The 12,891-nt window shown below is 46.3% G+C and overlaps 1 protein-coding gene across 4 annotated transcripts in view; it reads right to left on the bottom strand.

The window, feature by feature from the left end:
* The window catches only part of crebbpb (CREB binding lysine acetyltransferase b), a 44,533-nt gene that overhangs the window by 8,843 nt on the left and 22,799 nt on the right, over nt 1–12,891 (bottom strand). The window contains exons 14-30 of one of the 4 annotated variants that reach the window (XM_077528898.1): nt 11,471–11,833; nt 11,203–11,382; nt 10,854–11,022; nt 9,259–9,377; nt 8,939–9,178; nt 8,769–8,857; nt 4,783–4,863; nt 4,641–4,697; nt 4,453–4,530; nt 4,282–4,349; nt 4,058–4,208; nt 3,839–3,985; nt 3,658–3,771; nt 3,413–3,578; nt 2,161–2,328; nt 2,004–2,048; nt 1,758–1,919 (exon numbers count right to left, since the gene is read on the bottom strand). In XM_077528898.1, the coding sequence (XP_077385024.1) occupies nt 1,758–1,919; nt 2,004–2,048; nt 2,161–2,328; nt 3,413–3,578; nt 3,658–3,771; nt 3,839–3,985; nt 4,058–4,208; nt 4,282–4,349; nt 4,453–4,530; nt 4,641–4,697; nt 4,783–4,863; nt 8,769–8,857; nt 8,939–9,178; nt 9,259–9,377; nt 10,854–11,022; nt 11,203–11,382; nt 11,471–11,833 (2,397 nt within the window). The remainder of the gene's footprint in view (nt 1–1,757; nt 1,920–2,003; nt 2,049–2,160; nt 2,329–3,412; nt 3,579–3,657; nt 3,772–3,838; nt 3,986–4,057; nt 4,209–4,281; nt 4,350–4,452; nt 4,531–4,640; nt 4,698–4,782; nt 4,864–8,768; nt 8,858–8,938; nt 9,179–9,258; nt 9,378–10,853; nt 11,023–11,202; nt 11,383–11,470; nt 11,834–12,891) is intronic. The other 3 variants (XM_077528908.1, XM_077528926.1, XM_077528917.1) reach the window with 3 other exon arrangements.

Genomic DNA, 12,891 nt, shown 5'->3' with positions numbered 1-12,891 from the left:
TAGCACAGTTATGTAATGGCATATCCTACGAGCATTGAGCATTCTTAAGGCTACCAAAAGAGGAACAAATGCGTAGACAAAGGATCATAACAGTCATAAAATGCGTGAAGAACAAGACTTGAATTGGGTCCTCCTCATTGTGGTGGAGATCACCTGTGCAGCGATCATTTCATATTGAGTTAATTACTGAATCAGTTATGTAGATGTAGCTTGATTGTTTAGTTATTAAATAAAGGCGAAAGCTGTAATCGGGCACTATGCGCATGGTGGTTGAGCCAGCAGATGCTAACCTGCATGAAGCTAGCCTTCCACCACACGCAAAATGTGGGGGAAATAATCTGTTTCATTCGTTTGTGCCGCTATGGTTTAATAGATATTACACAATTGAATTTAATAAGTGACCAAGAACAGACGAAAGAAAAACAACTTTGCGTTCCCTCGCAATCTTTGCGAGAGAACGCAAAATGTTTTGCGAGGGAACGCAAAGTTTTTTTCTTTTTTCTTTCTACCATGTCACCTTAGGGCAAGGGTGTCAAACATACGGCCCGCGGGCCGGATCAGGCCCACAAAGCGGTTTAATCCGGCCCGTGAGACAACTTGTAAAGTTAAAAAAAATATAAATAAATTGTAATGTCGGACCAATTAATCAGCCAGCCACAATCAAATATATAAATTTGTAATTTCACAAGTAGTCCTCAGATGAGCAATGTAACTTGTACATAGAATCGCCCTGGAATTCATTATTTTACACACAACTTAAAGTTATGGTTTGTTTCAAAAAATGTTTTTTTTTTCCTTAAATCATAGACCAACATGAACGTGTTAAATACGACAAATTCGATTACTGGTAACACAAATACATATAACAGGGATTAATGTCCTTATAGCTGTGCCACACAATGCATTCTGGGAACTATATATATGCAAAACAGGTAGATTTAACACGTCCGGAACTCACATATGCAAAGTGTTGCTGCGTTTCATTTGCATTTGTGGTATTTTTTTAAACAATAGATTACAGTTGAGCTCCGTAATTTAGGGCTGGCGCAAAAATCGCAAAAATCTGCGTATAATTGACGGGAATTGTTTTTATAATATATTTTCCACCAGCAGGCCCCTGAGCAAATATGAGTTTGACACCCCTGCCTTAGGGGTTCCGTAGAATGGCATTATATGTATTTTTCGAAAATAAAAACCCTTTTTCATTTCTTTACTTTATTTGTCTTTTATTAAACCTACAAATGTGTCAGATCATTTTGCCTGACCCTATATATCATGTCCTTGTCAAAGTAAGTGTGAATTCTCTTGGATAGACAGTTGGCGGATAAACTTTAGTTTGATTACTATAACCAATTGTAAGTAAAGCTGTCAGAGGGGATTGTGTTTGGTGGAATAGTCACGTGACCTCTGGATCGCTTCGTGTTGAGTAAATGAGAAGAGAAAGAAGACACACCAAAAGGTACTGTGACGTAAGCAAGCATAAAAATAATGGGAGTGTTCAAGAACTCCAGTTAGCGATAGACAGTGTTTTAATCTCACGACAATTGCCATATGAATAAATACTGAGCTGAAGTCTTGCTGATTCTTTGTTTTTGTTTTTTCCCTTTCCCATTTCTGCTGGCTTGAAAAGACTCTCAGCCACTGTCAGTATTGACCAAGAAGGTTTTGAAAATTTTGAGAGTAGTGGTGTGAAGTTGAGTCCATTTCCTGAGAAGTGGGTGTGCTGAGTGAAGAACAAGATTTGATGGCTCGCTCACCTCTTTATGCTTTTCCATGGTGGCGTAGAGCTTTTGGGACAGATCATTGGCTACATTCGGCATCCCAGGCTTTTTCTTGTTGGCTCGGCTGACGCTGCTCTTGTTTTTGTTGGTCTTCTTGTTGTTCTTCTTTTTGGCATTCTTGCTGTCAGCGTGGGCTCCCTTTGGAGTCAACGTACAAAAAGACGAACATGAGGACTCACAATTTACACAGCAAGCAAGATTCAAAAAGAGTGCAAATAATGCCTGAGTAGCTGTTGAAAGCTTTTGGAGGTTTTTGGATGATAAATTCTGGAATGAAATGAGAGGACCTAGCATCAGTGTGTTAAATTTTGGCAGAGAGTATCCCTCTCATAAAACCTGTCATGCCCCCCCCCCCAAATGTCCGATCATTTTCACTCACCTCTGGCGTCTCACAAGAGGCCGTGTTCTCCTCCTTCTTCCTCTCTTCCTCCTCCTGCTCCAGTTCTTTGATGCTCTCCTCCAGCACGTTGGGCCAAAAGTCACCCTCAAAATAAGGCAGTTCGTTGGCGCTGGTTAGCCGGTCTTCTGTTGCTTGCTTGAAAATATCCTGAATGACAAGACACGAGATCTCGCCAAGTCAAAATAGCGACCTGGGTGTTGGCAAGTTTAACAACTTTTTACAGATAAACATCTATGAGGAAATAAATCGAAATTGTGCAGTCAGATGAAACAAACAAGAAGAGGCGGAGTTGCTTATGTGAGATATTAAAAGGCAATAAAAGTCTGAATAAGCTCCAATATTCATAAACAAAAAGTCGATTAGTAACTCTTCACTTCACATAGCAACTCCACACTTCATTTTTGAAACTTTTACATTTCACTTTATTATTCTGACATTAGCAATGACAACAAAATGTTTTTACAATATGCATATTCCTTATACCAGAAATACCAGCAATAGAGGATCAATCACTCAATAGGGTAGATGCCACGGACTTTCGACTTCCGGGTTCCACACACCAGCGCCATTTCTGACCACTGCTGCCCGCGTTCCAACACTCACACCCCCACCCCTGAGCCTCCCAACCGCGCGCTCCTGCCAATGGGCGGAATCAAGCAGGACGTCTCAGCTCTCTGAAATGCTTCGGACAACTGAGACAGACATAGTACACACTCGCACCCATCGACGGCAACTCGCAACCGGGGGTGGGGTGGGGGGGCACAAAGGTGCAAGCGCAAGTACTGGGACGCGGCCCACACGTCGCAAACTGGAAGCTGAAACAAAGCTGATGTGTGGAAACCCAGAAGTCTGAAGTCCTGTCTCCTCCGTGGCATATACCTCATTAACATTCAGCCCACTTATACGCCCCGTGTAGCGCAAAGTACCACTTCATTGTTGCACCCATCTAAGTGGGGCGAAATCTGTTTTGACACATCCCTTTAGGGAGCAGTTAGCAGCAGGGGCTGAGCTCAGCAATCATTTGGTGATTGACCCCCCCCAATTCCCTATTGACCCTTAATGCTGAGTGTCAAGCAGGGAGGAAACGGGTCCCATTTTTAGTCTTTGGTATGACTTTGGGATTGAACCCATGATCTCCCAGTCTCAGTGCGGACATCTCTACCACTAGACCACTAAGCTGGTAGGGGCGCATTATTATTAACATCATTATTAAAGAGGAAACAACGCCGACCTTGAAATCATGAAGGATTCTCTCTGCAAAAGCCTTTTCCAGCATCTTTTTGTACCACTCTTGCAGTCGCTTGGGCTTGGGAATCTTCTGGTCAGGAGGGTGGCAGTGGAAAATGTAGTCGTCTCCTTCGCTGGGTGGGCAGGCCCAGATGTGACCCATCACATACCTGAACAGGATCCAGAAGTTTCTTTAAGCCTATTACACAACAAATTAAAGCATATAGTGTGAAGTAATTACTCACGTACCCCAGTTTCTTGACATACTCCAGGTATCCAATTAGGATTTCGTGGTAAACAGCAGTCCTGAGCACACGTGGTTTGAAGAAGTGAATACTGTCAAGGTAGGATATATAAACCCGCCTATAAAAAGAACAAACACTCTTAGAAGCAATATGATAGGGTTAAACTTCTTCAATGCTTTGCCTACCTCGTATTTGGAAAAGGACAATCTGAGCCATATTCCTGGACGTGCATGCCGAAGAAACAAACGTCCACCCCGTCAATTTCTTCAAATGCAAAAAGTGCTTTGGTTCTGTAAGGGAAGCTCTCTACCATCTCGCCCGAGTCTACAAACCTGAAGAGAACAACAATTTATATCAAAACTGATCAAACGTCCAAATGCAGTTCCAGCAACAGAGGGACTTACCGAGACTTCATTCCAGGCTTAACCTCCACAGTTTTGTCAGAGCTGGCCACGACTCGTACAAACACTTCGCCGGCTTCTGGGTGGTTCTGTCTTTTCAAGTACTTATTTACTCTGTCCTCAATGTATGTCCCCAACCTGGTTGACTGCAACCCTTTATGCATAAACAAATTCATTTTTAATAAATTCACTTTCTGTTTATCATTTTACGTTGCCTTTCAACTTACTTTTTGCTGAAAATTTATTCTCTTTTTTTGTTTTCCCAGACCTCTTCAAACAGTTCTCGCAGATAAAGCTTAAAGTAAAATAAATAAATAAATAAATAAATAAAATGCGTTAAGAGAAATTTCCAAACTTTGAAGTACAGCAATTGAAGTACAGCAATGGCTAAGACTCACCCCGACGGCCAAATGACGTCATAGTGTAGTACGCAGATCTGATGCATCTTGCGTCCACAATCTTTACATTCAACAAACCTGTGACGACAGACATTTGTATGCTAAGCGCTTTGTCCTTGTACACGATAAGGAAACATTGCCCAAATCACTTTGAGACACACTGTGGCCAAAGACCATCTTCTACTCACGGTTCAGAGTCCAACATGTCATTTTTCTTCTTCTCAAACTGCTGTTTGGATATCATTCTGAAAACGAAAAACAATAAAAAATAAATAAATAAAACAATTTCAACACCTCAGTGACTTAAAAGTTAAGAGCGCCGTAACTTACGTTTGCGACTGTGCTGAGTCGTCCCCCAGCGTCACACTGTTGCCCTGGATCTCGTTGAAGCACTTCTCACAAAAGTGATACCTGTTGGCAGTAAGGCCATATTTGTCACGCCGCCACCAGAGTGGCGGGTCATGCTTTTATTTTCACAGTCAGGTTCCCGGTTTATTTTGAAAGTACTAACTCTCTTCTCACCCCAGGTCACTTACCCTTCCTGCAGCCTCACTGATTACCGGTCCACGCCCATGATCACTACCACCTGTTCCTAATCAACCCGGACATAAAAGCCACCTGAATTCTCTCCTCGTTGCCGAAGTGTCACACCTCAGTGCATGGAAGCGTCCTCACAGTCCTCGTACCATAGTCCTAGTTTGATGTCTTGCCTTGCCTTGTCTTGCGCCCTTAGTTTGCCCCTTGTTTTCCTCCCTAGTGGAGCGCCTTTTGTTGTTCCTGTTTTTGAGTGCCCTTTTTGTATCTCCAGTTTGGAGCTCCTTTTGTTCAGCCTTTTTTCCCTCTTTAAGAGGCGTTTTGAGTTCATTGGATTAAAGCTGCAGCCTTGTTGGCCAACTTACACTCTGCGTCTGAGTCCTACCTCCTCGCTTCGTGTCAGTACACTTCGGCCAGCATGGACCCAGCGGAGAAGTTGGAGATCTGGCTGCAGACCCAAGAGACTCGCATGTCGCACCTGGAGGAGATCCAGCAAGCCATGGCCACCCGGATAGGTGAACTCGCTGGACAGGTGCAGGAGCTGGTGAGCCACCTGCAACACTCCACACCAACCGGCACGAAACCGGAAGCAGCTGAACCACCGATCCCGACTCCAGCCTTGGCCGGGGCTGGACTGAGACTGGCTTCCCCGGAGCGATACTCGGGAGAACCAGGACATTGTCAGGCATTCCTGACCGAATGTGACATACATTTCGAACTCTCACCACAGGCATTTCCCACAGACCGTTCCCGCGTGGCCTTCATGATTTCACACCTGACGGGACGAGCCAGAGACTGGGCCACCGCGGAATGGGCACGGCACTCCCCGACTTGCTCAACTGCAGCCGGGTTTAGCAGGGCACTTCGTCTTGTTTTCGATCCCACCAACATGGATCGAGAGAAGACGCGAGAACTCAGCTATCTCAGACAAGGGAGAGAATCGGTTAATGATTACGCCATCCGATTCCGTACACTAGCAGCCAAGAGTGGCTGGAACGACACAGCTCTCTTTGACCACTTTTTGAAGGGGCTCACAACCTCCATGCAGGAACTCTTGCTTCCAAGTGACTTACCCAGCGACCTGGACTCATTGATTTCGCTTGCCATCCGCACTGATCATCGGAGGCGGGAGCTCAAGCAGAGCAGCGGACTCCAAAAGATACCTGGTTCGGGACCCCTCCAGCATCCACTGGCAAGTGAGACTTCAAGATATGCATTTCCCCAGTCATCCACCGCAAGGGAGGTCAGTGGAAATGACGAGGAACCCATGCAGCTTGGTCGGACCCAGCTAACCATCGAGGAGCGACAGCGGCGCCGCCAAGAAGGCCGCTGCTACTACTGTGGTGAACTTGGTCATCTGGTGGGATCTTGCAACGTGAAGAGAGGTCCACCGGTGAGTTTCCCGTCACCCCGTCCTGCTAAGACTCAAAGAATCACGCATGTCCGGATAAGCCACCATGCTATGACCATAGACCTGCCAGCCCTCATCGACTCCGGTTCCGACGAGAGCCTCATGGGCTGGGGCCTCGTGAAACGGCTACGGGCCACCACCGAACCCCTTCCCCTAACCGTCCAGGCCAGAGCGCTTAATGGCAAGGAACTCTTTTGCATCACCCATATCACCGAACCCCTAGAAGTACGAATTGGACAACACATCGAAAACCTCCGTTTCCATGTAATCCAAGCTTCGTCACCCACTTTGGTTCTGGGACACCCTTGGCTACGTCAACACAACCCCCGAATCGACTGGAACTCCGGGAATGTACTGGAATGGGGAATGGACTGTATGGATCACGTTTTGGAACAGTCATCAACCAGTGCATCCTCAGCCGCAGTCAACCAGGTGACTCTTGAACCTCGCCCGCTGCAGCCTCTCGCCCCCAAGCCTCGCCGGGCACCGCCTCAAGTCCCCGAGCCTCGCCGGGTGCAGCTCCAAGACCCTGAGCCACGCCAAGTCTCTGCATCATGTCACGCCAAGTCTCTGCATCAAGTTACGCCAAGTCTCTGCATCACGCCGTCCTCGTCAAAGCCGTCCTCGTCAAAGCCGTCCTCGCCAAAGCCGTCCTCGCCAAAGCCGTCCTCGCCAAAGCCGTCCTCGCCAAAGCCGTCCTCGCCAAAGCCGTCCTCGCCAAAGCCGTCCTCGCCAAAGCCGTCCTCGCCAAAGTCGTCCACGCCAAAGCCGTCCACGCCAAAGCCGTCCACGCCAAAGCCGTCCACGCCAAAGCCGTCCACGCCAAAGCCGTCCACGCCAAAGCCGTCCACGCCAAAGCCGTCCACGCCTCGTCAAGTCTGCCAAGCCTGCCACGCCAAGTCTGCCAAGCCTGCCACGCCTCGTCAAGTCTGCCAAGCCTGCCACGCCAAGTCTGCCACGTCTGCCACGCATCGCCAAGTCTGCCAAGTCTGCCAAGTCTGCCAGGTCTACCAAGTCAAAACGATCCACGGGATTCCCTTGGTACCTTCCGAACCTGATCCGGCGCTAAGAAAAGGTCTTCTGAACGGTCCCAACGGGACTCTCGTCTGGCGTCATGGACGCCCTCCTGAACTGCCTCTTGCCTGGGACGGATAGGTGGGCCGTGTTCCCACCTCCGTGCCCCCTTCCGCCCGCCCTTGTTTTGTTTGGACTTTTTATGTGGAAGGCCGTCATGAGCCGGCCATTGAGGGGGGGGTACTGTCACGCCGCCACCAGAGTGGCGGGTCATGCTTTTATTTTCACAGTCAGGTTCCCGGTTTATTTTGAAAGTACTAACTCTCTTCTCACCCCAGGTCACTTACCCTTCCTGCAGCCTCACTGATTACCGGTCCACGCCCATGATCACTACCACCTGTTCCTAATCAACCCGGACATAAAAGCCACCTGAATTCTCTCCTCGTTGCCGAAGTGTCACACCTCAGTGCATGGAAGCGTCCTCACAGTCCTCGTACCATAGTCCTAGTTTGATGTCTTGCCTTGCCTTGTCTTGCGCCCTTAGTTTGCCCCTTGTTTTCCTCCCTAGTGGAGCGCCTTTTGTTGTTCCTGTTTTTGAGTGCCCTTTTTGTATCTCCAGTTTGGAGCTCCTTTTGTTCAGCCTTTTTTCCCTCTTTAAGAGGTGTTTTGAGTTCATTGGATTAAAGCTGCAGCCTTGTTGGCCAACTTACACTCTGCGTCTGAGTCCTACCTCCTCGCTTCGTGTCAATATTTGGGTAAACTGCAGCTTGCACATACACGGCAGCAGCACGGGCAACAAGCTGGAGCGCACACATTCAACAATCGAGGACGGACGCACTCCTGACTGGTATGGTCATGACCAGCTTACACTCATTTAAATAATGCATTGATAAGATTTTATGCAAAAGTTAAATGTTCTGTCTATTAATTTCATACTTAAGTTTGTATGAAGAATAGCATGTACTTGTAATAGCCATGTAGTGTTTGGCATTATTGTCTTCTTGTAGTCTTGTTGGCATTATCTCCCTCCCTCCTCTGCAACTCCCTCTCTCAAGACATACAGTATATATGTTAATTTTATATGTCATACTTTGTACTTAAGTGTACCTTGAAGGGATGAAAGTGTCTTCAAAGAAGTAAAATGCCTAACACCGGTTAAAATTCATTTTGTTGATTGCAATAACATTCTGTCCAGCAGGGGGAACCTGGGGACTTGCTTTGGGCTCCAACAGAGGCTTAAAACATTTTAAGACAAGTCAAAGTGAAAGGAAAAATGCACACTTGACTGCTTTGTGGAAAATAACTGTTGTAAATGTAGTGGCAAGAGTAATCAGTGAGTGTAGTGCTTAACCTTTACCTGTTCTGATAACTGTAATAGATGCCATCCCTTGAGATAGTGCACAGTTGTTTGCCATAGCAGCACAGCGTTTGGGGGGAGAACTCGTACTGCAGACCACAGACGAAGCACGTCATGTTTCAGTGTGGTTGTAAGGTGTGGCATATATGAACAGTCGCGTATCGTCTCACCTTGCGGCTGCAGCAGTAGCCCAAAGACTTCATGACGGGCTCGATCTCCACTTCGAACACTTCGGCAAGCTTGGTGCAGTTTTTGTAAACGCGGGAAGTCTTGCGGTTGTACAGCCACGCGTTGTTAAACATGAGCCAAACGTCATCTACATATTGCCACGGCTCTTGGTACTGGCCCGTGTCCAGTTTACGCTTGATAGTGGACAGGTCGATGGGATTCTTCACTATATCAAAGTAGTCCTGGGGAGCAGAGAAAGTTTCAGCTTTAGAGGGATGGGAAAATAAGGCCAACATATTAGTAAGTATGGATAGACACTCACTGGGATGTCGAGCAGCAGCGGGTCCACAGGCTGTCTGAAGGGCAGGGACTCCGGGTCTTGCCTGTAGAGGGCCTCAAGTGTAGGCATTAGAGCTTGTCTGAGCTCTTCAGGTCTGAAAACTGCACAGACAGTGAAATGGTCAATATAAATTTGGTATACACATAGAGTAAGACCTGAAAACTAAACATTTCAATTATGTCAACCGAGACAACTATAATACGGTGATACCTTGACTTGTGTCAGCCTTTCCATTGTATTCATTCAGCAGCGGCGCAGCACCACGCCTTCGAGTCAGCAAAAAAAAAAAAAAAAAAGAAAAAAAAAGTGCCTTTTGTGTACGCTAGTTCTGAAGTGAAGACGTTATCGTTCCAGTCAAGAATCGAGGCAAATTTTGCTGTGTCACCAAGCGTTTCTGATTGGTGGGCGCTCATTCCTGGTTGGCTTCTTCCTCGAGCCATTGTGAATGACTGTGTATGCGTATGGCGTGTGACTTTGGAAGCGCGCATGCAGGAAGAACGCGGAAGAGAGTTGAGGCTGTATGTAGTCGAGATTGAACGAGAAAGTAAATAATAAGAGAGATAAAATAAAACACCAGACTGTCTCCTGCAGTTCATTTCGTCTACCCCGTTTGGGGTAACTGGAATCAGTTACGTGTTTGTACATGGAGGCACAAGGGAATTCCACATCGGTGGAGGAATCAAGAAAACAAACTCAAATTTGACGTGTCTGCCGAGCATGCAGTCAAGATGGAGCAGAGTGGATCCATAACGCTCACCCGCGGTGCCAGCAACCGGGGGGAGTTTGTCATCATTCTGGGAGGATTAACGAAAGAACTCCAAGTCTCCAACTGCTGGACATTGGTGTAAACTTGGCGTTCAAATTAAGTTCTGAGCAGCCATTGTGCGCTGGATGAGAGACGGCGAACACATTTTCACCAAACTGGGAGGCAACGTCGGGCGAGTACGCCACCGTATGTGAATAGATTGTGGACGCCTGGGCGCGCGAAAGCCAGGATCATTGCTAAACAGCCGCACTGCAACGAGATCTGACTCCGATAATGATGATGAACCTGGCATGTTTGAAGGAGAAATTGATCAGCTGTTCAATTTGGATACAGAAGATGAGGACGTTAATGGATTTGTGAATGAAGACTGATAAAATAACACGAGTACATTCATTGTTGAATCATTGAATAAAGTAGAACCAAAGTCACTGCTTTGCTCCTGCAACGCGTTTGTTTTAGCAAGCATACGGCAATAACGCGGTGCGTTTTTATGTAAAGTGCAAAGTTAACATATAAAATTTGTGTTCTCTGACAGGCACCCAGCCTACCAAAAGAAAGAGTAGACTTACTTTACCAACAAAATATACATTAACTTTTTATTGTTGTTGTTCTTTAGTAATCAACAGTAGAACATGGTTTGGGTTGACCCAAAACACTGTTTATTGACCCAAAAAGCGGAGAAAAGAAGATTCTTGTTCAAAGAAACACGTCAAACAGAACTGTTACATTGGCATACGATGGCTTAAAATGCAAACAATTCCTAAGTTGGGGCACTTATAAATCAAGGTACCAATCACTGCATACAACTCACTTTTTTTGCGGCTCTGAGTAGCAGCGGCATTGCCTCCACTTTCCGCCTCTTCTTTGGGTTCCGTCTTCACCGCTGGCTTCTTTTGGTCAGTGTCCATCGGTTCCTGCTTTGGCTCAGTTGCATCTGGCTCCTCCTCTTTCACCAGAGGGGGTTTGGATTCATCATCCTGCTAAAAGAACAGGAAAATAAAGGCTGAGTCATGTTAAAAATCTTACCTTATAATGCTTCACTTTTCATTTATCATACATTAGAACCTATCCTTTCTTTTCGTTTAAATCATTCTGCAACCACACACATAACATAGCATCAAGGTGTACCAGAGTATTAGTCCTTAAACTCAAAGATGTACCTCTACTTTCATGCCATCTTGCTTGTTCTCCAAATTACTGTCATCCTCTTCATCTTCATCTTTTACTTCCGACTTAAGGTCAGTGGCACTCCTGTCTGGCAGGTTCTGTTGAGAGTTGACCTCTGCCACAGAGGCTGGGGTGGGCACTCTGTTGTCGATGCTTGCAGCGGCCTGTGACATCTGAAGGAGCAAAGAGCGGATCATGACGTGATCCTAGATGGACATAGAAGCCTTCTCTTATTCATAGTCAAGCTGACAAAAACCTCACCGGTGTGCTGGGATGCTGCGCCTGCACTGAGGTGGGCTGCTGCACCTGGCCGGGGGGCTCGGGCTGCAGCTGCATGGGTGTAAGCGGCTGGGAAGGGTCGGGGGGCGTACTAACGACAGAGGGAGGACCAGGGTGGCTGCTGGGTATGTGGCCTTGGTTGGAAGCCGGCCCACACGTTGAGGCGGGAGTGGAGGGCTGTTGCGGCACCGGGACCTGTGCGGGCGTAAGGTGCTGTTGGATTTGGAGGTTGGCGGAGGGGTTGGGTGGAGGCGTGCTACCCATCCCTGGCTGGGCTGCAGGGCCACAGGGCAACTGGGAGCCAAGGGTGCCCAGAGCATTTAGAGGGTGGTTGGAATTCTGTGGCTGTTTGGAAAATTGGACACAATTAGTATAGAGCGATACATTGAGTTATTTTATTCTGGTGTGTATGTATGTGTGTGTGTTTGTGTGCGCGCGTGTGCGTGACTTGGCCACCGGGAGGCAGCATTATACATTCATGAAGATTCTCACAAATGTTGTGACTCAGTTAACTGCAGGAATTACTATGTGTTTTTGTAGAGGATCAAGAAAATATACCTGCAAGTATTGTGATATTGTCTGTCCACAAGTGTTGACAATTCCTATTCAAATATTCATCACTTAAAGCATTTAAACACCATAACTATCGATACTATTCATTAGCCAATCTATGGTGTTTTGCACTGTGTTGGCATTAAGCTCAAGGAAGACAAAGTTGTGTGGTTGTTTTAAATCACAGATCTATATACAGTATATGACTGGATAGCCAATAGGCCAAGACTTTTGAGGTCATGAGAGGCCTCCATATTGCTCCTCCCAAGAAACGTTTCTTGGCATACAATCCTCTACATTTACAGTATCGAAATTGGAGAACATTTGAGACTGTACTTAGTTGAAACAGCATGATTTATGGTGTTTTAAATTTATAAAACAAGGGGACTTCAGACATTTTACAACTTGCCTTAAATACATGTATAAATTATATGCTTAAAGGAACACAAGTTATGAAAAACTAACCAGCTATTCTGTGAAACGGTTATTTCAACTTTTCTCTGAAAAAATTGTCAATTTATGTTGAGCGATTATGATTTTATAGCACTTTTTATGAATATTTTTGCATTAAGTACTGTATTGGGCATTTTGGACAGTCACGTGATCACAGTAACGTATCGCATGCGTAAAATACACATTGAATGACATGACTGCCGGTGACAACAAAGAGACTCATCGCTTCCAAAAGCAGTACAGCCACGGAGGACTCGGCAAAGATTTGTTTCCAACCGAAAGCCGAATGAAACTGGCAGATCCAGCCGCCGCCGGCGAGTCGAAGTGGACGGTAAACATCCGGGTGACTTTTAGTCTGCTAGGCTAAGCTACATGTCATGTGCTAAACACGCTTTAGC

Source organism: Festucalex cinctus, chromosome 1 (assembly GCF_051991245.1).
Source record: "Festucalex cinctus isolate MCC-2025b chromosome 1, RoL_Fcin_1.0, whole genome shotgun sequence".
Taxonomy (NCBI): Eukaryota; Metazoa; Chordata; class Actinopteri; order Syngnathiformes; family Syngnathidae; genus Festucalex; species Festucalex cinctus.
The sequence above is the reverse complement of the archived record's forward strand: the minus strand, read 5'-3'. Positions and strand labels throughout refer to the sequence as shown.